This window comes from Salmo salar, chromosome 06 (genome assembly GCF_965601325.2).
Source record: "Salmo salar chromosome 06, fSalSal1, whole genome shotgun sequence".
Classification (NCBI taxonomy): Eukaryota; Metazoa; Chordata; class Actinopteri; order Salmoniformes; family Salmonidae; genus Salmo; species Salmo salar.
In genome coordinates, this window is record NC_138296.1 from 15,061,298 (window position 1) to 15,085,882 (window position 24,585).

Genomic DNA, 24,585 nt, shown 5'->3' on the forward strand with positions numbered 1-24,585 from the left:
CAGGACTCGTCTCTTTTGTTGGGGTTTTACTACAACAGGAAATACTGTGAGAGCTTGGAACTATAAGGTTTATCTGCATGTTTTGTTATTCCTTGTTCTGTACAATGTTCTCTACATATATAGTACTCTAACTCTATTCATGTTAAGTTCAAAAGAATACAAGATAAAAATACATAATTCAAACCAATTAGGGTTCAGAACCTTATTTTTGCAGATACAACTAGAAGGTTCTAAGGTCACAATGGTGTGTGTGGTGTCAACACCAAGGCACTACATAAAGATCATCATACGTTACTGTTAACATGTATTGTAGTGGATGTGGACGTAACTGCATAAGAGCTGTAAAAGTTGTGGGTTGTTGCTAGACGATTGCTAATGAATGTGGTGCCTGCCATCACCCTGAGAGAGTTGCTCATTTAAATTGTTACTTCACAAAGTCATATTTTAATTTGTAGAGAAAAAGAGGTGCTGCTGGGATACAGTAGTAGGACTTTGTAGGATGAAGGTGGGAGGTGCTGCTGGGATACAGTAGTAGGACTTTGTAGGATGAAGGTGGGAGGTGCTGCTGGGATACAGTAGTAGGACTTTGTAGGATGAAGGTGCAACAGTTGATTCCCCAGAATTGTAGATGCAGACTTGAAGGTTTTGTCAATCCTGATAGTCACACCATATTATATGAAGCAAGCCCATCTTTGTCAACCCTGATACAGTCACACCATATATGAAGCAAGCTAAACTTTGCTCACATGATCAGTAACTACAGACACAGCCACTGCAGACTGTTCAGTACCATAGTGTTGTGTAGTGTGTGTTTCAGTACCATAGTGTTGTGTAGTGTGTGTTTCAGTACCATAGTGTTGTGTAGTGTGTTTCAGTACTGTTGTGTTTCAGTACCATAATGTTGTGTAGTGTGTGTTTCAGTACCATAGTGTTGTGTAGTGTGTGTTTCAGTACCATAGTGTTGTGTAGTGTGTTTCAGTACCATAGTGTTGTGTAGTGTGTTTCAGTACTGCTGTGTTTCAGTACCATAGTGTTGTGTAGTGTGTGTTTCAGTACCATAGTGTTGTGTAGTGTGTGTTTCAGTACCATAATGTTGTGTAGTGTGTGTTTCAGTACCATAGTGTTGTGTAGTGTGTGTTTCAGTACCATAGTGTTGTGTAGTGTGTGTTTCAGTACCATAGTGTTGTGTAGTGTGTTTCAGTACCATAGTGTTGTGTAGTGTGTTTCAGTACCATAGTGTTGTGTAGTGTGTGTTTCAGTACCATAGTGTTGTGTAGTGTGTGTTTCAGTACCATAGTGTTGTGTAGTGTGTGTTTCAGTACCATAGTGTTGTGTAGTGTGTGTTTCAGTACCGTTGTGTTGTGTAGTGTGTGTTTCATTACCATAGTGTTGTGTAGTGTGTTTCAGTACCATAGTGTTGTGTAGTGTGTTTCAGTACTGTTGTGTTTCAGTACCATAGTGTTGTGTAGTGTGTGTTTCAGTACCATAGTGTTGTGTAGTGTGTGTTTCAGTACCATAATGTTGTGTAGTGTGTGTTTCAGTACCATAGTGTTGTGTAGTGTGTTTCAGTACCATAGTGTTGTGTAGTGTGTGTTTCAGTACCATAGTGTTGTGTAGTGTGTGTTTCAGTACCATAGTGTTGTGTAGTGTGTGTTTCAGTACCATAGTGTTGTGTAGTGTGTGTTTCAGTACCATAATGTTGTGTAGTGTGTGTTTCAGTACCATAGTGTTGTGTAGTGTGTGTTTCAGTACCATAGTGTTGTGTAGTGTGTGTTTCAGTACCATAGTGTTGTGTAGTGTGTGTTTCAGTACCATAGTGTTGTGTAGTGTGTGTTTCAGTACCATAGTGTTGTGTAGTGTGTGTTTCAGTACCATAGTGTTGTGTAGTGTGTGTTTCAGTACCATAGTGTTGTGTAGTGTGTGTTTCAGTACCATAGTGTTGTGAATGTTTGGTTGGTAGAGGGAATTGTCTTCTGAAATCCCTCCCTCTTCAGCACAAGTAAACCCGGCCACCATGTCCCTTACACACTGAGAGAAGAAAAGGAGAGGATGGACCGGATGTTAGACAACCCTTCATGTTCTCACACTGATTCATGCTACACACACACACCCTTCTACAGCAGAACCCACCCAGTAAGCTGCTCCAGAAGGAGTTGTAGGTGGCACTCCCAGTTACAGCTCCCAGTTTGGCTGGGTTCCTCCTCACTGTATTCACTGTGAAGCCATTGGCACCAGTAACCTCCACCTCCACCACATGGTAATCACTTAGTCTAGGAGAGGGAGAGAAGCCATTGGCACCAGTAACCTCCACCTCCACCACATGGTAATCACTTAGTCTAGGAGAGGGAGAGAAGCCATTGGCACCAGTAACCTTCACCTCCACATCAGGGTTATCACTTAGTCTAGGAGAGGGAGAGAAGCCATTTGCACCAGTAACCTTCACCTCCACCACATGGTAATCACTTAGTCTAGGAGAGGGAGAGAAGCTGTTGTGTGACTATGACATAGCGGGCCAATGCCTTGGCCTTGTTAGCAAGACTTATTAGCCCTAGTTTAAGTTTGGTAAACTTGAATCAGTGCCAACCTTTCTAAACAATGATGCTGTGTAGAAGTTTGGGGGTGAATGAAGTTCTTGCACAGCTGTGCTTCAGAGAGTGGGGGTTCCTTAATTGAAAGAGGCTATGTAAATACATGCTGAAACGTGCCAGCAGGTATTTTGTAACAGTATGGGCAGAACAAGCCCACCTCCTTGCTTGTTCTGCCCATAGTGTTACAGTGATTCCCATTGTAAAAGCGCACTCTGAACTATCTTGTGTTATTTAAGAAGCTTTGCTTACGCCGTATCCGACACAATCTCCCCCTGGACGCCAGCGAATCCCAGGGTCCCCGCTGCAATGGCCGCTGCCGCCATGGTGTTGACGTTGTTAGGGGCGACGGGACAGAGCTCTGCCACCGAGCCACTGAATAAGACCCGCCTCCCCTCATCCTCTGTCCAATCAGACAACACGTCTCCTGTCAGACGGAAACATGACGGGTGCTTGGACATCCGGATGAACAGTGCCTTCAAGCAAAAAACGAGAGGAGGGGGCGTGAGGTTAGGAAAGAAAGAGGAGAGAAACAGAGGCAGAGGAGGGATTTAGAAAACGTGTGTTTTGTACACCAGTAATACAACAGAAACTCTAAGATTTAAAGCTATACTAAGGGAATAGAGAGCAATAGTAATGGGGTCTTTTTGTAGGAACTAACTCCACCATGGTTCGTTGGACAAAGTCTATGGGGAAATGAATGGCGTTTTTGTAGGGGTTTTGGGAAAATGCATTCTGTCCAGTACAACCATTCTGCACACTCTATGTAACAGCATTCTGTCCAGTACACCATTCTGCACGCTCTATGTAACAGCATTCTGTCCAGTACAACCATTCTGCATGCTCTATGTAACAGCATTCAGTCCAGTACAACCATTCTGCACGCTCTATGTAACAGCATTCTGTCTAGTACAACCATTCTGCATGCTCTATGTAACAGCATTCTGTCCAGTACACCATTCTGCACGCTCTATGTAACAGCATTCTGTCCAGTACAACCATTCTGCACACTCTATGTAACAGCATTCTGTCCAGTACAACCATTCTGCATGCTCTATGTAACAGCATTCTGTCCAGTACAACCATTCTGCATGCTCTATGTAACAGCATTCTGTCCAGTACAACCATTCTGCACGCTCTATGTAACAGCATTCTGTCCAGTACAACCATTCTGCACGCTCTATGTAACAGCATTCTGTCCAGTACAACCATTCTGCATGCTCTATGTAACAGCATTCTGTCCAGTACAACCATTCTGCACGCTCTATGTAACAGCATTCTGTCCAGTACAACCATTCTGCATGCTCTATGTAACAGCATTCTGTCCAGTACAACCATTCTGCATGCTCTATGTAACAGCATTCTGTCTAGTACAACCATTCTGCATGCTCTATGTAACAGCATTCTGTCCAGTACAACCATTCTGCATGCTCTATGTAACAGCATTCTGTCCAGTACAACCATTCTGCACGCTCTATGTAACAGCATTCTGTCCAGTACAACCATTCTGCATGCTCTATGTAACAGCATTCTGTCCAGTACAACCATTCTGCACGCTCTATGTAACAGCATTCTGTCCAGTACAACCATTCTGCATGCTCTATGTAACAGCATTCTGTCCAGTACAACCATTCTGCATGCTCTATGTAACAGCATTCTGTCTAGTACAACCATTCTGCATGCTCTATGTAACAGCATTCTGTCCAGTACAACCATTCTGCATGCTCTACTATGACATTTCAGAAGATTAGAAATAGAGAACTATGACCTTCTTCACCTTTAATAACAATCTGAATTTAATCTCATATTAATGAGGTCTACACATTCTCTTATACTAACTCTTATATACTGCTCAAAAAAATAAAGGGAACACTTAAACAACACATCCTAGATCTGAATGAAAGAAATAATCTTATTAAATACTTTTTTCTTTACATAGTTGAATGTGCTGACAACAAAATCACACAAAAATAATCAATGGAAATCCAATTTATCAACCCATGGAGGTCTGGATTTGGAGTCACACTCAGAATTAAAGTGGAAAACCACACTACAGGCTGATCCAACTTTGATGTAATGTCCTTAAAACAAGTCAAAATGAGGCTCAGTAGTGTGTGTGGCCTCCACGTGCCTGTATGACCTCCCTACAACGCCTGGGCATGCTCCTGATGAGGTGGCGAATGGTCTCCTGAGGGATCTCCTCCCAGACCTGGACTAAAGCATCCGCCAACTCCTGGACAGTCTGTGGTGCAACGTGGCGTTGGTGGATGGAGCGAGACATGATGTCCCAGATGTGCTCAATTGGATTCAGGTCTGGGGAACTTGCGGGCCAGTCCATAGCATCAATGCCTTCCTCTTGCAGGAACTGCTGACACACTCCAGCCACATGAGGTCTAGCATTGTCTTGCATTAGGAGGAACCCAGGGCCAACCGCACCAGCATATGGTCTCATAAGGGGTCTGAGGATCTCATCTCGGTACCTAATGGCAGTCAGGCTACCTCTGGCGAGCACATGGAGGGCTGTGCGGCCCCCCAAAGAAATGCCACCCCACACCATGACTGACCCACCGCCAAACCGGTCATACTGGAGGATGTTGCAGGCAGCAGAACGTTCTCCACGGCGTCTCCAGACACTGTCACGTGCTCAGTGTGAACCTGCTTTCATCTGTGAAGAGCACAGGGCGCCAGTGGCGAATTTGCCAATCTAGGTGTTCTCTGGCAAATGCCAAATGTCCTGCACGGTGTTGGGCTGTAAGCACAACCCCCACCTGTGGACGTCGGGCCCTCATACCACCCTCATGGAGTCTGTTTCTGACCGTTTGAGCAGACACATGCACATTTGTGGCCTGCTGGAGGTCATTTTGCAGGGCTCTGGCAGTGCTTCTCCTGCTCCTCCTTGCACAAAGGCGGAGGTAGCGGTCCTGCTGCTGGGTTGTTGCCCTCCTACGGCCTCCTCCACGTCTCCTGATGTACTGGCCTGTCTCCTGGTAGCGCCTCCATGCTCTGGACACTACGCTGACAGACACAGCAAACCTTCTTGCCACAGCTCGCATTGATGTGCCATCCTGGATGAGCTGCACTACCTGAGCCACTTTTGTGGGTTGTAGACTCCGTCTCATGCTACCACTAGAGTGAAAGCACCGCCAGCATTCAAAAGTGACCAAAACATCAGCCAGGAAGCATAGGAACTGAGAAGTGGTCTGTGGTCCGCACCTGCAGAACCACTTCTTTATTGGGGGTGTCTTGCTAATTGCCTATAATTTCCACCTGTTGTCTATTCCATTTGCACAACAGCATGTGAAATTTATTGTCAATCAGTGTTGCTTCCTAAGTGGACAGTTTGATTTCACAGAAGTGTGATTGACTTGGAGTTACATTGTGTTGTTTAAGTGTTCCCTTTATTTTTTTGAGCAGTCTATATTAACTTAACTATCTACATAACGTAACCAACTTAACTATTAACTATGCTATCCCTTATAAATGAACATATTTTACTTGTTAAGTCCTCTTTCCTCCTCCCTCCTTCCCTGCACCTTTAAAGATCCACTATCATTGAGTCTCAGGATATCCTGGCCTCCCCACAATGCACCACTGGGGACATATAGGGTCCTCCCATGATGCTCTGCAGCCTGGCGCAGTTCCTGGTTCAGCTGTGGGTCTGAGAGGGCTGAAGGAGAGCCCACCTAAAACAGAGGCAGACAGAGAGGGAGGGACCACAATCTTTTCAAGGACTACCTCCGTATTGGAACTTGACGTGTTTCAGATTGGTGTGTGAGGGAAATCCTCCTTTTATCCTGTTGTCATTAGCATATACTGTTAGTATTTATTTATATAGGCATGTTATGCCAGGTGTTATGCCAGGTGTTATTCCAGGTGTTTTGCCAGGTTATCCATACTAGCTAAAGAATGTTCAATAAGAGATGATGCTCTAAAGTGTTAATTTAGATGTTTTTAGAAACAGAGAGCGAGATCTTACAAGAAAATGGAAACAGAGAGAGAGAGAGAGAGAGAGAGAGAGAGGGATCTTACCAAAAAATGGAAACAGAGAGAGAGAGGGATCTTACTAGAAAATAGAAACAGAGAGAGAGAGAGAGAGAGAGAGAGATCTTACCAGAAAATGGGCCTTAGAGAGGAATTGGACTCCAAAGTCTTTTACAATTTTGGGATGACACACCTCCACAATCACATCAGCACCCCTAGAACACACACACACACACACGTTACTTGTGCACATGACATAACACACATTACAGTGTGTGTGTGACGTGGCTCTCTACCTGTCTGTAAAGTCTGGGAGGTTGTGTAGAATCAGCTCCTCAGCCACTGATTCTCTGAGTTTGTCAGTGTTTCTGTTCCACACAAAGACCAGTGTCAGGCCCACCTGGGCCCCTTCTCTCTGGAGCCGCTCCACAAGGTACTGCCCTGGAAGTTCAACAACTTCAAGTTTAATTGGCAGTGTTTACACAGGCAGAACAATTCTCATATGTTGTCCAATTACTGGCAAAGAGCTGATCTGATTGGTCAAAAGACCAATTGGTGAAAGGAATATCAGAATTGGGCTGGCTGTGTAATCACAGGATGTTGGTGGCACCTTAATTGGGGAGAACAGTCTTGTGGTAATGACTGGAGCGATATTAGTGGATTGGTAACAAGCATATAAAACATGGTTTCCAGGTGTTCGATGCCATTCCATTTGCTCCGTTCCGGACATTATTATGTAGTATTGACTACTACATACAGTAGTAGGCAATACAAACTGAAAACCATGAACACAACAAAAGGCCTATCATAAATATACAATCAACATTATGAATACCAGTAGGTACAGATGTAGGATCTAAATTTGATCACCCTGTTGCAGGACAACTTCTAGTGTATTTCAGTTTTAAAAAGTCTTCTGAAGTTTGTAATTTCCACTCTGAAATTTCAGACTTGATTTTCCCTAACATAAAAATGTAGCACCCCCCACAAAAATGTCCTTTAATAATAATCCACATAATAATGCACATTTCCTGTTGCTGCAGGATTATTTTCCTGCTGTAGCAAACTGGCTCAAATTAAGATCCTACGTCTGTAGATAAAATCAAATCAAATCAAATGTATTTATATAGCCCTTCTTACATCAGCTGATATCTCAAAGTGCTGTACAGAAACCCAGCCTAAAACCCCAAACAGCAAGCAATGCAGGTGTAGAAGCACAGAACATGAACCTGGTGAACTCCCGCCCAATCAGTATTTTAGTTCATCAATTAACAATCAGATAGAGAAGAAACCCAGCAGTACTTAGGCCCTTGAGGGCCTGTAAATGAATGACCCTGTTGTGAAGTGGTAGGATTTACGAAGATGGGACCTACTGACACAGACTGACCACAACAATCAACCCAGGGACTGCAGCTGAAAACTAGCCGGCAAGCTAAAACTGGCACTTTTATAGTAATGTTGATGAATGTGCATTTTCCCTGTAAAACTACATTTAATAAATGAATCCATTCCACAGTGAGAACATATGAGATGTGGTGAGGATGGAGGAAGAGAGGAGGAAGACAGGGGAATACAGCACTGACCTAAATGTCCATAACCCACAACTCCAATTCTCATCACTGGCAACTTGTCAGTCATGGTTCCTGGTGAGAAAGAAGACAAGAGAAGACAAGTATATGAGTTGATAATTCCCACTGCCAATGGTGCTCTCCTTCTCTCATGATCTCACACCTCACTCCACCCACCTCCCCATGGTGCCAGAGAGACTGGCTCTTCAAACTATCCATGACCCCTCTGACCCGGCCAAGGATTGATTGCCAGGGGTCAGGTTGTTAGGAGGCTGGGCACCTGACCATCCTCACTTCCTTTCCAGGTCAGAGCCTCACTATAGATTTATACAGTACTTCCTTCTCTCATTGGGCCACCAGCTATTGTATTATTTACAGCTTTATCATTGTTTCTATTCTCTCTCTCTCTCTCTCTCTCTCTCTCTCTCTCTCTCTCTCTCTCTCAGCTCTTCATCTTTTCAAGGCCTTCTCTTAGTACCTAGACCCTATCTACTCTGGTGGTCCTCAAAACTCTCCTTTTAACAACGTTTACTGCTACTCACCGGTGAATTCCTCGCCCTGCTCTCTTTCTCTCCAAACCTTCTCCTTCGCAATCTACATTCCAACTGACACCCCTTCTCAGAGGATTGTGGGAAAGGTAGGGGTCAAAGTTCGACTCTGAGAGAATATGTTAATTATTAGTCCCTGTATCAGTGAAATTGTTGTTTGTTTTGTTTTTGAACCCACACATTTTCACAAAGTTTAGCAGCCGTGAAAGGAAGAGCTGGCAGTGAAAGGAAACTACCTGAACAAGTCATAGATTATGGACAAACCAAATCATAACTATACTGCCGTTATCTGACTGATAATATATTTGATGGATTTTATCTATATTTTTATCAACAAAATTTCTGTTGGTCTTGTAATGGACACAGCAAAGCCTATGAGCTGCGCCACACACGGAAGTGATTACAACTGAATGTGGGACAATGTAATGTACACAGTACAATGTACACAGTAGCCTACCTCACATGCTGCCTCCAGTGGCAACACAGTCGTAGAAGCATCAAATGAGTACTATTACAACATTGTCTGTGTGTGACGTCATACCAGCGTCCTGCTAGTTAATGTCCTATTCTGCTCTTAGATCACCTGACCCGAAAGGCCAGTTGACCCTCTTGGTGGTAGGGTTCTGGGTTCACTACAGGTTCACTATCGTTCATAGAACTAGGGTTCGAACCCTTAGTGTTGGTATGACTGAATGTATCTACTGCCACTGTGTGGACAAACTAAGTACTGCTGGTGACTTGCATGCAGTTGTGGATAGATACACTTTAAGTAGAGTGAGTCGCTCTATTCCTCAAAAAGTATCACATACCAACTAATACTTGTCTTTATTTACAACCTTGAGGCAGGAGACAATGAGAAGAATGGTTTTGATGAGATACTGATAGAGATTGTATATTGTACAGGGATTGTTGTAGGACTGTCCCCAAGGTAATAGCCATGCTGTCTGACATTGGCTACTGACACAAGTCCTTATTCTGCATGTCAGAGGGACATATTTGTAGCCTGGTCCCAAATCTGATTGCACTTTTGCCTACTAAATTCCATTAGGAATTGGCAGTACAGCCGAGACAGACTGGCACCCAGGCTAGCATATTTGTTCTATATAATATATATTTTCTAAATATCTGAACGTTCCACAGTGTTGTGTCCAGGGGCGGAAATCGCGGGGGACACGGGGGGGGACACGACCCCCCCCCCCATCCTGGGAAAAATATGATTTGTCCCCCCCAATATATCACTGAAACATAACTATGTAATTTAAATAATATTAATAATACGCAATGAAAGCAATTGTGCTGATTATAGACACTTAATAGCGCGTTTTTAAGTTTCAAAAGATTGCGACCCCCCCCACCCTTTTCCTCACAATGGTTTGATCCACTGGCAAGGTAACAGAGGGGTCGTAGCCACTGTCTGAAAGGCACTCAATGAACGTAACTGACGTGAGGTTAATCCAGTCAATCGCGCACACACACTAGCTGAATATGCAGAGCTAGCGCGCAAATATTAACTATTAAGCAAGCTAGTACCTATTCCATTTATGTGGCCTCGTCAAAGATGGAATCTTTGCTATCGTCAATTTATTCTGAGATCAGCATGCAGATGATGTAAGTTAGTGCTTCAAAGTCCCTGTGATAAGGTTAGCGATAAACTGAAGTCCAAACTGAACAGAACTACACTCTCTTCTACCATTGTCTTAAATATATTTAATGGTCTCGTTGCAAAAGCTAAATTGTCGCAAGGGAACTTTTATTTATTTATTTTATTTAACCCGGGTAGCAAAGATTATAGCAAACACCACTGAAACTGAATTGGTGCTCGCTAGCTTTGCAAATTCAGCTATTGTTGGAAGCCAGCCAATATGAAACAAACTATTAAAATTACAAAAGGTTGCAGCATATGTTGTGTAAATGGTGAACTCATACAGCTGTCAACTCTTGTCATTTTAATCCGTTTCACATTTGCTAGCTACCTTTTAGATCGAAGCCCAAATAGAATGATAAAAGATAAGATGATAGAAGCCCATCTCCTACTGTAAATAACCTACACACTGTGTGTGTGTGTAGCCAGCCAGCCAGGTAGAAAAATGGCAGAAAAATAAAAGACGGACATCAGAGTATTTTTCAGTACACCAAAACGCAAAGTAAGAACCCTAGTAGCCTAATATCTCAAAGACTAGTTGATAAAATGTTCAGAAGAAAGAAATGAAATTCTAATGGAAATGTTTCACAATGATATCATTAGGCAGAGCAGGCAACAGATGGCACACAGACAGCAGAGTTGGGGACAGATATGCAGGGACAGACTGGCAGAGACAGGGAGTCTCAGGTAAGTTTGTTGAGTCTTTGTTTGGCAACATTATGAAAGGTTCTCCATTTTTTTGACTTGTAAAATAGGAACATAATTGGAAAATGCCATGGATACCCCCACTCTCAACTTAAACTGGTGACTGAACTAAGATTTGTTAAAGGCGATGGTATTGCTGTTGTGAGTAGTTAGCCTTCCCTGTAGCTCAGTTGGTAGAGCATGGTGTTTGCAACGCCAGGGTTGTGGGTTCGGTTCCCACGGGGGGGGCAGCACAGAAAAAAAAAATGTATGAAATGTATGCATTCACTACTGTAAGTCGCTCTGGATAAGAGCGTCTGCTAAATGACAAAAATGTAAATGTAGTTGTGTAGTTTTGGGTACCGGTAGTTAGGAGTACGGCAAACACCTTATTTCTTTGGTTCCTTAATATACATTTACCATATTACAATGTAGGCTATGTGTTACAGCACTACTTTTGGTGTCCCCCTCAGGAATTGCTCTTGAGAAAATTTCATGTAATTGTCCCCCCCAAAGTTGATATCAGATTTTCGCCCCTGGTTGTGTCCTACTGAACACAGCCTGGTTCAAAGTCATGTGTCCAACTGAACACAGCCTGGTTCAAAGTCATGTGTCCTACTGAACACAGCCCGGTTCAGAGTCATGTGTCCTACTGAACACAGCCCAGTTCAGAGCTATGTGTCCTACTGAACACAGCCCAGTTCAAAGTCATGTGTCCTACTGAACACAGCCCAGTTCAGAGTCATGTGTCCTACTGAACACAGCCCAGTTCAGAGTCATGTGTCCTACTGAACACAGCCGGGTTCAGAGCTATGTGTCCTACTGAACACAGCCCGGTTCAGAGTCATGTGTCCTTCTGAACACAGCCCAGTTCAGAGCTATGTGTCCTACTGAACACAGCCCAGTTCAGAGTCATGTGTCCTACTGAACACAGCCCGGTTCAGAGTCATGTGTCCTACTGAACACAGCCGGGTTCAGAGTCATGTCTTAATACATGGCTCTGGCCCAGTTCAACTTCACCCTCAAGTTGATGATGTCACTAATCTGGTCCAGTTGGATGGGCCAAGGGTCACTACTGGCAGAGTTGAACATGAAAACTGAGAGGAGGAGACATTGGGCATTGATTATAACTGAGCAATCTGACAGATAACGTGTCACTGTGACTGGTCCAAAGTTCAATGTCGACCGGCACCAAGAGACAGGGACACACTCAGGCAGACTGAACCAGAGAAGGGTGAGAAAGAGAGAGAGAAGTACAGAGGAAAAGAGAAACACATGAAATACTCTGAAATGAGGCAGGACTGAAGAAAGGAAACAGGTACAGCCCAGATACATACAGGCCTTGGTTCTGAGAGAGATGGACATCCTTGAAACAGCCGCCTATGACCAAAGACAGCGCAGGAACACGGTATGATCGTTACCTCTAATCACACACACACGCATGCACACATAGACACACACACACGCACACACACATTTTTGGGGTTTGTGTTTAAAACCATAATGTAAATCTCTCATATTAACTACCTCCCTTCTTCCTCTCCTCTCGTCTCCCCTTCCTCTCTCTCTCTCTCTCTCTCTCTCTCAGTACTGTGTTCTGTTTCTCTCTCTCTCGCCATTCTTCCTGGCCATCGCTGTCTACTTCTATCTGTGGATCCCTGACTCCTCCCCCTCCGTCCTCGCTGCGGCTATTAAGGCAGCCCCTGTCATCTCATTGGCTCTCCTGGTGCTGAGCTACAAAGGGGAGAGGAGTCTCCTCGGCGTGGCGGGGGGCCTGATCTTCTCGGCAGGCGGAGACTGTTGCCTCATATGGCCCGAGCTGTTTCTCCATGGTAACGAGAGCTTTTTCTACTGCTACTGATAAACTCCTGCAGACACTGCAGACATGGCAGATAGCCTAGAGGTTAGAGAGGGCAAGCAGTTTGAATCTCATGTCTGACTAGATGTCACTGGAGGGTGGCAGTTTGAATCTCATGTCTGACTGGATGTCACTAGAGGGTGGCAGTTTGAATCTCATGTCTGACTAGATGTCACTGGAGGGTGGCAGTTTGAATCTCATGTCTGACTGGATGTCACTAGAGGGTGGCAGTTTGAATCTCATGTCTGACTAGATGTCACTGGAGGGTGGCAGTTTGAATCTCATGTCTGACTAGATGTCACTGGAGGGTGGCAGTTTGAATCCCATGTCTGACTGGGTGTCACTGGAGGGTTGGCAGTTTGAATCTCATGTCTGACTGGATGTCACTGGAGGGTGGCAGTTTGAATCTCATGTCTGACTGGATGTCAATGGAGGGTGGCAGTTTGAATCCCATGTCTGACTAGATGTCACTGGAGGGTGTCAGTTTGAATCTCATGTCTGTCTGGATGTCACTGGAGGGTTTGTAGTTTGAATCCCATGTCTGACTAGATGTCACTGGAGGGTTTGCAGTTTGAATCCTATGTCTGACTAGATGTCACTGGAGGGTGGCAGTTTGAATCCCATGTCTGACTGGATGTCACTGGAGGGTTTGCAGTTTGAATCCCATGTTTGACGAGATGTCACTGGAGGGTTTGCAGTTTGAATCCCATGTCTGACTGGATGTCACTGGAGGGTTGGCAGTTTGAATCCCATGTCTGACTTGATGTCACTGGAGGGTGGCATTTTGAATCCCATGTCTGACTAGATGTCACTGGAGGGTTGTCAGTTTGAATCCCATGTCTCACTTGATGTCACTGGAGGGTTGTCAGTTTGAAACCCATGTCTGACTAGATGTCACTGGAGGGTTGTCAGTTTGAATCCCATGTCTGACTTGATGTCACTGCAGGGTGGCTGTTGTGTAACTCCACTGGAGTACTCTGACATACTTCAATGACTATTAACCATGTATGGCGCCATCACCTGCTGTTGTGCCCTTGAGCAAGACACAACCCACAGTTTCTGCTCTTGGGGTGTTGCACTGCAGATGACCCTCTGCTCCAACCGCTCTGTGTGTGTCTTGTTGGGGCGGATAAAGCAAATAGACAAATCTCTATTTCAGGTGGAATACGGGCAATAAAGTAATGTTGTTCTCTCTCTAATCCTCTCCTCAGGAATGGCCTCCTTTGCCTTGGCCCACCTGCTCTACTCCCTCACCTTCCTCTCCACTCGTTACTCCTCCCTCAGCCCCTCCTCTTCCCTGTCCTACTTCTTCTGCCTGATCCTGTGGCTGCTGGGGGGAGGCGTCTACGCCTACCTCTTCCCTTTCCTGCAGAAGACACCGGACGCGGCCGTTCTGACTCCCGGCGTTGGGGTGTACGTGGCTCTGATCGTTCTGATGGCTACGCTGGCGGTTCTCACCCGCCGCCCGCTGATCATGCTGGGCAGTTTGATCTTCATGACCTCTGACCTCACGCTGGCGCTGCAGACCTTCAAAGTGACGGAGCCCCTGGAGCACGGCAGGCACATCGTCATGACGACATACTACCTGGCGCAGCTGCTGATCGCTGTGGGCGACATCAAGGCCGTGGAGGGCGGCGAGGAGTTTGCCAAATGGAAGAAATCTTAGTTAAGGGGTTATGTCAGATATGGGCTAGGTCCCAATTTTCCACCCTGCTCCCGAAGTGTGCAAATAACTGCACACTTTCTCACATGGATTTCACAATGGTGGAAACTCCCTTCAGCCAATGCTTACTTATACTAATCGCATGCTTTTAAATCAATGACAGGGAGTGTTCAAGTGCACAATCCGAATAAGGGTGGAGAATTGGGACATTGCCATGGAAAGCAAACTTGGGACTACTGCTCTCTGACTAGTCGGCAGCTATAGGAACTTCAGGCTGTCTGTTGAGACTAGACTGTCTGTTGAGACTAGACTGAGAATGAGGCAGAAAGAAGTTAAAGGGAGATTCCACCAAAGAAAATCCTCTTTATTCAACAAAACCTCAGAGCATCAGGACAGTCTGTCCATTTGTTGAGGAAGCTCAGGGATGGGCCTGGGAAACGTAACCACTGCCAAAATTCATAGACAGCGACAGTTGCAAGGACTGACATGAGATCAACATGAGTTTTTTTAATAGTCCAGAATAAAGTTAAATTTAGTCAAGAAGAATGATATTTCTATGCCTGTGAAAACAGTCCTACGGTCTTAAAGAAATGATTTGAGATGCACTTCCCTTGTGTTAGTTGTGATTTATCAATCACAATCCGTATAACGGTCTGTTGCTATGAAGAGAATATTCTCAGAAATGAAGTCCCTTATGAAAAAAGAAAATGTATTTATTCATGATGAAATGGGGATGAAAAATAAACAATGTTGTGTTACATATTTCATGTTATTTCAGGCGTAAGAACTCTGCAAAAGTCATCCACTACGTTCATAGACACAGATAAGACAGAAACATCTCAACAAAACATTGACAAATGGTGGATATTCTGAATGAAAGACAGTCATTAACAAAGCCAAAACACAAGAAGCCAACAGAAATGATTTATGGGTAGTGAAACTCGATCAAAATGGATTCTAATAAAACATCTGACAAATGAAGCTGAAAGATGCTAAACGGCTAACTTTATTTTACAGCCCAATTACCTGCTACTTATTCAGTAACATGAAAACTATTTGATGTAGTTTAACAGATGTAAAGTGTAAAGTGGTTGTTCCACTGGATATCCTAAGGTGAATGCACCAATTTGTAAGTCGCTCTGGATAAGAGCGTCTGCTAAATTACTTAAATGTAAACAGTGTAAATTACTTAACATTACCACAATAACTAGTTGTCACTTGGTAAATAACTTTAACGAATACAAGATGCCAGTTATTACCAAGTAACGTCACACTATGCCAGATAAATAAATGGCGACAGGGCTGTAAAATAGCATTATCACTAAATGTTACCTCTGATATTTCATGTATGGAATCAGAGGTTTTGTTGGGCACACCCAGAATCCAAAAGGCTTCTCTAATCTGTTTTCTTCAGCAACGTAACAGCAACACGGGGGAGTACGTCACAAAGCAGGATCAGATAACCTGAAGAAATTTTCAGAAATGACTTGCAGTACTATCGGAAAATAAAATATTGTATCTTTATTCAACCAGGAAAACACCTTTGAAGTTAGAAACCTCTTTTGCAAGAGGTCAGCAGGAAGTAGTCAGGTGTAGATCCAATACATAATGATACATAAACTGGACATGGTAGAAGTGACTGAACACAGAGATATATCTGAAGTTCATCTGCGTCGCCTGGTGACAGTGATTAGTGAAGCACCCTCTGCTCTCTAAAGCCTGCTACACTCTTGGATCCAGACACTTTGTAACATGGGTCTAGATGGACAACAACATCAGCATATTTTCCTCAAGGAGAGTTAAATCCTCCTATGTCTCCTAGCCAATGACGGCACTGCAGGAGAAGTGGAGGACCAGTTGGATTTCAGCGATCCATTCCACTGTCGTCAGGTTGCCGTCCGCAGAAACAAGCAGAACGCAAGCGCTTGCAGAACTCCAACTCTTCCTATAAGGAGGAGACCAGAGGAGAAATCTGTGAAGGAAATGACAAGATGCAGCCTAGTGGCAAATAAGTAACAAATATATCAATAGAAAAAGATGTGGGGAATCAATACATTATTCCATGTTATTAGTGATGCACCTTGAGAGATGGAGAAGACCAGTCAGTGGGAAGAGTAAGAGGAGGGCAAGAATGAAAAGGGGATTTTAGAGAGAAGACACATGGGGAGTGACAGAGGGACGGTATTAGAGATGGAGTGGAAACACACGGGGAGTGACAGAGGGATGGTATTAGAGAGATGGAGAGGAGACATGGGGAGTGATAGAGGGATGGTATTAGAGAGATGGAGAGGAGACACACGGGGAGTGACAGAGGGACGGTATTAGAGATGGAGTGGAAACACACGGGGAGTGACAGAGGGATGGTATTAGAGAGATGGAGAGGAGACATGGGGAGTGATAGAGGGATGGTATTAGAGAGATGGAGAGGAGACATGGGGAGTGATAGAGGGACGGTATTAGAGAGATGGAGAGGAGACACATGGGGAGTGATAGAGGGACGGTATTAGAGAGATGGAGAGGAGACATGGGGAGTGACAGAGGGACGGTATTAGAGAGATGAAGAGGAGACACATGGGGAGTGATAGAGGGATGGTATTATAGAGATGGAGAGGAGACATGGGGAGTGATAGAGGGACGGTATTAGAGAGATGGAGAGGAGACACATGGGGAGTGATAGAGGGACGGTATTATAGAGATGGAGAGGAGACATGGGGAGTGACAGAGGGACGGTATTAGAGAGATGAAGAGGAGACATGGGGAGTGACAGAGGGACGGTATTATAGAGATGGAGAGGAGACATGGGGAGTGATAGAGGGATGGTATTATAGAGATGGAGAGGAGACATGGGGAGTGACAGAGGGACGGTATTAGAGAGATGGAGAGGAGACATGGGGAGTGACAGAGGGATGGTATTAGAGAGATGGAGAGGAGACACACGGGGAGTGATAGAGGGACGGTATTATAGAGATGGAGAGGAGACACACGGGGAGTGATAGAGGGACGGTATTATAGAGATGGAGAGGAGACATGGGGAGTGACAGAGGGACGGTATTAGAGAGATGGAGAGGAGACACATGGGGAGTGATAGAGGGACGGTATTAGAGAGATGGAGAGGAGACATGGGGAGTGACAGAGGGACGGTATTAGAGAGATGGAGAGGAGACATGGGGAGTGATAGAGGGACGGTATTAGAGAGATGGAGAGGAGACATGGGGAGTGACAGAGGGACGGTATTAGAGAGATGGAGAGGAGACACATGGGGAGTGATAGAGGGACGGTATTAGAGAGATGGAGAGGAGACATGGGGAGTGACAGAGGGATGGTATTAGAGAGATGGAGAGGAGACATGGGGAGTGATAGAGGGACGGTATTAGAGAGATGGAGAGGAGACACATGGGGAGTGACAGAGGGATGGTATTAGAGAGATGGAGAGGAGACACATGGGGAGTGATAGAGGGATGGTATTATAGAGATGGAGAGGAGACACATGGGGAGTGATAGAGGGACGGTATTAGAGAGATGGAGAGGAGACATGGGGAGTGACAGAGGGACGGTATTAGAGAGATGGAGAGGAGACATGGGGAGTGATAGAGGGACGGTATTAGAGAGATGGAGAGGAGACATGGGGAGTGACAGAGGGACGGTATTAGAGAGATGGAGAGGAGACATGGGGAGTGATAGAGGGACGGTATTAGAGAGATGGAGAGGAGACATGGGGAGTGATAGAGGGACGGTATTAGAGAGATGAAGAGGAGACACATGGGGAGTGACAGAGGGACGGTATTAGAGAGATGGAGAGGAGACACATGGGGAGTGATAGAGGGACGGTATTAGAGAGATGGAGAGGAGACATGGGGAGTGATAGAGGGACGGTATTAGAGAGATGGAGAGGAGACATGGGGAGTGACAGAGGGACGGTATTAGAGAGATGGAGAGGAGACATGGGGAGTGACAGAGGGACGGTATTAGAGAGATGAAGAGGAGACATGGGGAGTGATAGAGGGACGGTATTAGAGAGATGGAGAGGAGACATGGGGAGTGACAGAGGGACGGTATTAGAGAGATGGAGAGGAGACACATGGGGAGTGATAGAGGGATGGTATTATAGAGATGGAGAGGAGACACATGGGGAGTGATAGAGGGACGGTATTAGAGAGATGGAGAGGAGACACATGGGGAGTGATAGAGGGATGGTATTATAGAGATGGAGAGGAGACATGGGGAGTGACAGAGGGACGGTATTAGAGAGATGAAGAGGAGACATGGGGAGTGATAGAGGGATGGTATTAGAGGGATGGTATTAGAGAGATGGAGAGGAGACATGGGGAGTGACAGAGGGATGGTATTAGAGAGATGGAGAGGAGACACATGGGGAGTGATAGAGGGATGGTATTATAGAGATGGAGAGGAGACACATGGGGAGTGATAGAGGGATGGTATTATAGAGATGGAGAGGAGACATGGGGAGTGATAGAGGGATGGTATTATAGAGATGGAGAGGAGACACATGGGGAGTGATAGAGGGACGGTATTAGAGAGATGGAGAGGAGACATGGGGAGTGATAGAGGGACGGTATTATAGAGATGGAGAGGAGACACATGGGGAGTGATAGAGGGATGGTATTATAGAGATGGAGAGGAGACATGGGGAGTGATAGAGGGATGGTATTATAGAGATGGAGAGGAGACACATGGGGAGTGATAGAGGGACGGTATTATAGAGATGGAGAGGAGACACATGGGGAGTGATAGAGGGACGGTATTAGAGAGGAGACATGGGGAGTGACAGAGGGACGGTATTAGAGAGATGGAGAGGAGACATGGGGAGTGACAGAGGGACGGTATTAGAGAGATGGAGAGGAGACACATGGGGAGTGATAGAGGGATGGTATTAGAGAGATGGAGAGGAGACACATGGGGAGTGATAGAGGGACGGTATTAGAGAGATGGAGAGGAGACACGGGGAGTGACAGAGGGACGGTATTAGAGAGATGGAGAGGAGACATGGGGAGTGACAGAGGGATGGTATTAGAGAGATGGAGAGGAGACATGGGGAGTGATAGAGGGATGGTATTAGAGAGATGGAGAGGAGACATGGGGAGTGACAGAGGGACGGTATTAGAGAGATGGAGAGGAGACATGGGGAGTGACAGAGGGACGGTATTAGAGAGATGGAGAGGAGACATGGGGAGTGACAGAGGGACGGTATTAGAGAGATGGAGAGGAGACATGGGGAGTGACAGAGGGACGGTATTAGAGAGATGGAGAGGAGACATGGGGAGTGACAGAGGGACGGTATTAGAGAGATGAAGAGGAGACACATGGGGAGTGATAGAGGGACGGTATTAGAGAGATGGAGAGGAGACATGGGGAGTGACAGAGGGACGGTATTAGAGAGATGGAGAGGAGACATGGGGAGTGACAGAGGGACGGTATTAGAGAGATGGAGAGGAGACACATGGGGAGTGACAGAGGGATGGTATTAGAGAGATGGAGAGGAGACATGGGGAGTGATAGAGGGACGGTATTAGAGAGATGGAGAGGAGACATGGGGAGTGACAGAGGGACGGTATTAGAGAGATGGAGAGGAGACATGGGGAGTGATAGAGAGACGGTATTAGAGAGATGGAGAGGAGACATGGGGAGTGACAGAGGGACGGTATTAGAGAGATGGAGAGGAGACACATGGGGAGTGACAGAGGGACGGTATTAGAGAGATGGAGAGGAGACATGGGGAGTGATAGAGGGACGGTATTAGAGAGATGGAGAGGAGACATGGGGAGTGACAGAGGGATGGTATTACAGAGATGGAGAGGAGACACATGGGGAGTGACAGAGGGATGGTATTAGAGAGATGAAGAGGAGACACATGGGGAGTGATAGAGGGATGGTATTAGAGAGATGGAGAGGAGACACATGGGGAGTGACAGAGGGACGGTATTAGAGAGATGGAGAGGAGACATGGGGAGTGACAGAGGGACGGTATTAGAGAGATGGAGAGGAGACATGGGGAGTGACAGAGGGATGGTATTAGAGAGATGAAGAGGAGACACATGGGGAGTGATAGAGGGACGGTATTAGAGAGATGGAGAGGAGACACATGGGGAGTGATAGAGGGACGGTATTAGAGAGATGGAGAGGAGACATGGGGAGTGACAGAGGGATGGTATTAGAGAGATGAAGAGGAGACATGGGGAGTGACAGAGGGACGGTATTAGAGAGATGGAGAGGACACATGGGGAGTGATAGAGGGATGTATTAGAGAGATGGAGAGGAGACATGGGGAGTGACAGAGGGACGGTATTAGAGAGATGAAGAGGAGACATGGGGAGTGACAGAGGGACGGTATTAGAGAGATGGAGAGGAGACATGGGGAGTGACAGAGGGACGGTATTAGAGAGATGGAGAGGAGACATGGGGAGTGATAGAGGGATGGTATTAGAGAGATGGAGAGGAGACATGGGGAGTGACAGAGGGACGGTATTAGAGAGATGAAGAGGAGACACATGGGGAGTGATAGAGGGATGGTATTAGAGAGATGGAGAGGAGACACATGGGGAGTGACAGAGGGACGGTATTAGAGAGATGGAGAGGAGACACATGGGGAGTGACAGAGGGACGGTATTAGAGAGATGGAGAGGAGACATGGGGAGTGATAGAGGGATGGTATTATAGAGATGGAGAGGAGACACACGGGAGTGATAGAGGGACGGTATTAGAGAGATGGAGAGGAGACATGGGGAGTGACAGAGGGACGGTATTATAGAGATGGAGAGGAGACACACGGGGAGTGATAGAGGGACGGTATTAGAGAGATGGAGAGGAGACATGGGGAGTGATAGAGGGACGGTATTAGAGAGATGGAGAGGAGACATGGGGAGTGACAGAGGGACGGTATTAGAGAGATGGAGAGGAGACACACGGGGAGTGATAGAGGGACGGTATTAGAGAGATGGAGAGGAGACATGGGGAGTGACAGAGGGACGGTATTAGAGAGATGGAGAGGAGACATGGGGAGTGACAGAGGGACGGTATTAGAGAGATGGAGAGGAGACATGGGGAGTGACAGAGGGACGGTATTAGAGAGATGGAGAGGAGACATGGGGAGTGATAGAGGGACGGTATTAGAGAGATGGAGAGGAGACATGGGGAGTGATAGAGGGACGGTATTAGAGAGATGGAGAGGAGACATGGGGAGTGATAGAGGGACGGTATTAGAGAGATGGAGAGGAGACATGGGGAGTGACAGAGGGATGGTATTAGAGAGATGGAGAGACACATGGGGAGTGATAGAGGGACGGTATTAGAGAGATGAAGAGGAGACATGGGGAGTGACAGAGGGACGGTATTAGAGAGATGGAGAGGAGACATGGGGAGTGACAGAGGGACGGTATTAGAGAGATGGAGAGGAGACACATGGGGAGTGATAGAGGGACGGTATTAGAGAGATGGAGAGGAGACATGGGGAGTGATAGAGGGACGGTATTAGAGAGATGGAGAGGAGACATGGGGAGTGACAGAGGGACGGTATTAGAGAGATGGAGAGGAGACATGGGGAGTGACAGAGGGACGGTATTAGAGAGATGGAGAGGAGACATGGGGAGTGACAGAGGGACGGTATTAGAGAGATGAAGAGGAGACATGGGGAGTGACAGAGGGACGGTATTAGAGAGATGGAGAGGAGACACACGGGGAGTGACAGAGGGACGGTATTAGAGAGATGGAGAGGAGACATGGGGAGTGATAGAGGGACGGTATTAGAGAGATGGAGAGGAGACACATGGGGAGTGATAGAGGGATGGTATTAGAGAGATGGAGAGGAGACATGGGGAGTGACAGAGGGACGGTATTAGAGAGATGGAGAGGAGACACATGGGGAGTGACAGAGGGACGGTATTAGAGAGATGGAGAGGAGACATGGGGAGTGACAGAGGGACGGTATTAGAGAGATGGAGAGGAGACACATGGGGAGTGATAGAGGGACGGTATTAGAGAGATGAAGAGACACATGGGGAGTGATAGAGGGACGGTATTAGAGAGATGGAGAAGAGACATGGGGAGTGATAGAGGGATGGTATTAGAGGGATGGTATTAGAGAGATGGAGAGGAGACACATGGGGAGTGATAGAGGGATGGTATTAGAGAGATGGAGAGGAGACATGGGGAGTGACAGAGGGACGTTATTAGAGAGATGGAGAGGAGACACATGGGGAGTGATAGAGGGACGGTATTAGAGAGATGGAGAGGAGACATGGGGAGTGACAGAGGGACGGTATTAGAGAGATGGAGAGGAGACATGGGGAGTGATAGAGGGACGGTATTAGAGAGATGGAGAAGAGACATGGGGAGTGATAGAGGGATGGTATTAGAGGGATGGTATTAGAGAGATGGAGAGGAGACACATGGGGAGTGACAGAGGGATGGTATTAGAGAGATGGAGAGGAGACACATGGGGAGTGACAGAGGGATGGTATTAGAGAGATGGAGAGGAGACACATGGGGAGTGATAGAGGGACGGTATTAGAGAGATGGAGAGGAGACACATGGGGAGTGATAGAGGGACGGTATTAGAGAGATGGAGAGGAGACATGGGGAGTGATAGAGGGATTGTATTAGAGAGATGGAGAGGAGACATGGGGAGTGACAGAGGGATGGTATTATAGAGATGGAGAGGAGACATGGGGAGTGATAGAGGGATGGTATTAGAGAGATGGAGAGGAGACACATGGGGAGTGACAGAGGGACGGTATTAGAGAGATGGAGAGGAGACATGGGGAGTGATAGAGGGATGGTATTAGAGAGATGGAGAGGAGACATGGGGAGTGATAGAGGGACGGTATTAGAGGGATGGTATTAGAGAGATGGAGAGGAGACATGGGGAGTGACAGAGGGACGGTATTAGAGAGATGGAGAGGAGACACACGGGGAGTGATAGAGGGATGGTATTAGAGGGATGGAGAGGAGACATGGGGAGTGATAGAGGGATGGTATTAGAGAGATGAAGAGGAGACACATGGGGAGTGATAGAGGGACGGTATTAGAGAGATGGAGAGGAGACATGGGGAGTGATAGAGGGACGGTATTAGAGAGATGGAGAGGAGACACATGGGGAGTGACAGAGGGACGGTATTAGAGAGATGGAGAGGAGACATGGGGAGTGATAGAGGGACGGTATTAGAGAGATGGAGAGGAGACACATGGGGAGTGATAGAGGGACGGTATTAGAGAGATGGAGAGGAGACATGGGGAGTGATAGAGGGACGGTATTAGAGAGATGGAGAGGAGACATGGGGAGTGATAGAGGGACGGTATTAGAGAGATGGAGAGGAGACATGGGGAGTGACAGAGGGACGGTATTAGAGAGATGGAGAGGAGACATGGGGAGTGATAGAGGGACGGTATTAGAGAGATGGAGAGGAGACATGGGGAGTGACAGAGGGACGGTATTAGAGAGATGGAGAGGAGACACATGGGGAGTGATAGAGGGACGGTATTAGAGAGATGGAGAGGAGACACACGGGGAGTGATAGAGGGATGGTATTAGAGAGATGGAGAGGAGACACATGGGGAGTGATAGAGGGACGGTATTAGAGAGATGGAGAGGAGACATGGGGAGTGATAGAGGGATGGTATTAGAGAGATGGAGAGGAGACATGGGGAGTGACAGAGGGATGGTATTAGAGAGATGAAGAGGAGACATGGGGAGTGATAGAGGGATGGTATTAGAGAGATGGAGAGGAGACATGGGGAGTGACAGAGGGATGGTATTAGAGAGATGGAGAGGAGACATGGGGAGTGACAGAGGGATGGTATTAGAGAGATGGAGAGGAGACACACGGGGAGTGATAGAGGGACGGTATTAGAGAGATGGAGAGGAGACACATGGGGAGTGATAGAGGGACGGTATTAGAGAGATGGTATTAGAGAGATGGAGAGGAGACATGGGGAGTGACAGAGGGACGGTATTAGAGAGATGGAGAGGAGACATGGGGAGTGACAGAGGGACGGTATTAGAGAGATGAAGAGACACATGGGGAGTGACAGAGGGACGGTATT

General features: G+C 46.4%; 3 protein-coding genes across 5 annotated transcripts in view; 1 reads left to right on the forward strand and 2 right to left on the reverse strand.

Moving 5' to 3' along the window:
- Nucleotides 1-11: 11 nt before the first annotated feature.
- LOC106606414 (putative L-aspartate dehydrogenase) lies at nt 12-12,557 on the reverse strand. Of its 3 annotated transcripts, none has more exons than XM_082976081.1 (8): nt 12,536-12,557; nt 8,150-8,209; nt 6,863-7,007; nt 6,697-6,781; nt 6,119-6,268; nt 2,838-3,061; nt 2,131-2,270; nt 12-2,028 (listed from the first exon to the last, which is right to left on the reverse strand). In XM_082976081.1, the coding sequence occupies exons 2-8, from the start codon at nt 8,202-8,204 to the stop codon at nt 1,991-1,993; spliced, it is 837 nt and encodes a 278-aa protein (XP_082832207.1). In that variant the 5' UTR covers nt 8,205-8,209; nt 12,536-12,557; the 3' UTR covers nt 12-1,990. The 3 variants fall into 3 exon arrangements, with proteins under 3 accessions (XP_082832207.1, XP_045575751.1, XP_045575752.1); XM_045719795.2 differs by lacking the exon at nt 12,536-12,557 and adding an exon at nt 8,677-8,772; XM_045719796.2 differs by lacking the exons at nt 6,119-6,268; nt 12,536-12,557 and adding an exon at nt 8,677-8,772.
- LOC106606413 (lysoplasmalogenase-like) lies at nt 12,129-15,287 on the forward strand. Its single transcript, XM_014202587.3, has 3 exons — nt 12,129-12,416; nt 12,597-12,840; nt 14,078-15,287. The coding sequence occupies exons 1-3, from the start codon at nt 12,366-12,368 to the stop codon at nt 14,530-14,532; spliced, it is 750 nt and encodes a 249-aa protein (XP_014058062.1). The 5' UTR covers nt 12,129-12,365; the 3' UTR covers nt 14,533-15,287.
- hpbp1 (Hsp70-binding protein 1) overlaps nt 15,225-24,585 on the reverse strand; it is a 74,188-nt gene continuing 64,827 nt past the window's right edge. Inside the window, 1 exon segment of the mRNA NM_001139947.1 lies at nt 15,225-16,474. Within this exon segment, the coding sequence (NP_001133419.1) occupies nt 16,394-16,474 (81 nt within the window). The 3' untranslated portion in view covers nt 15,225-16,393.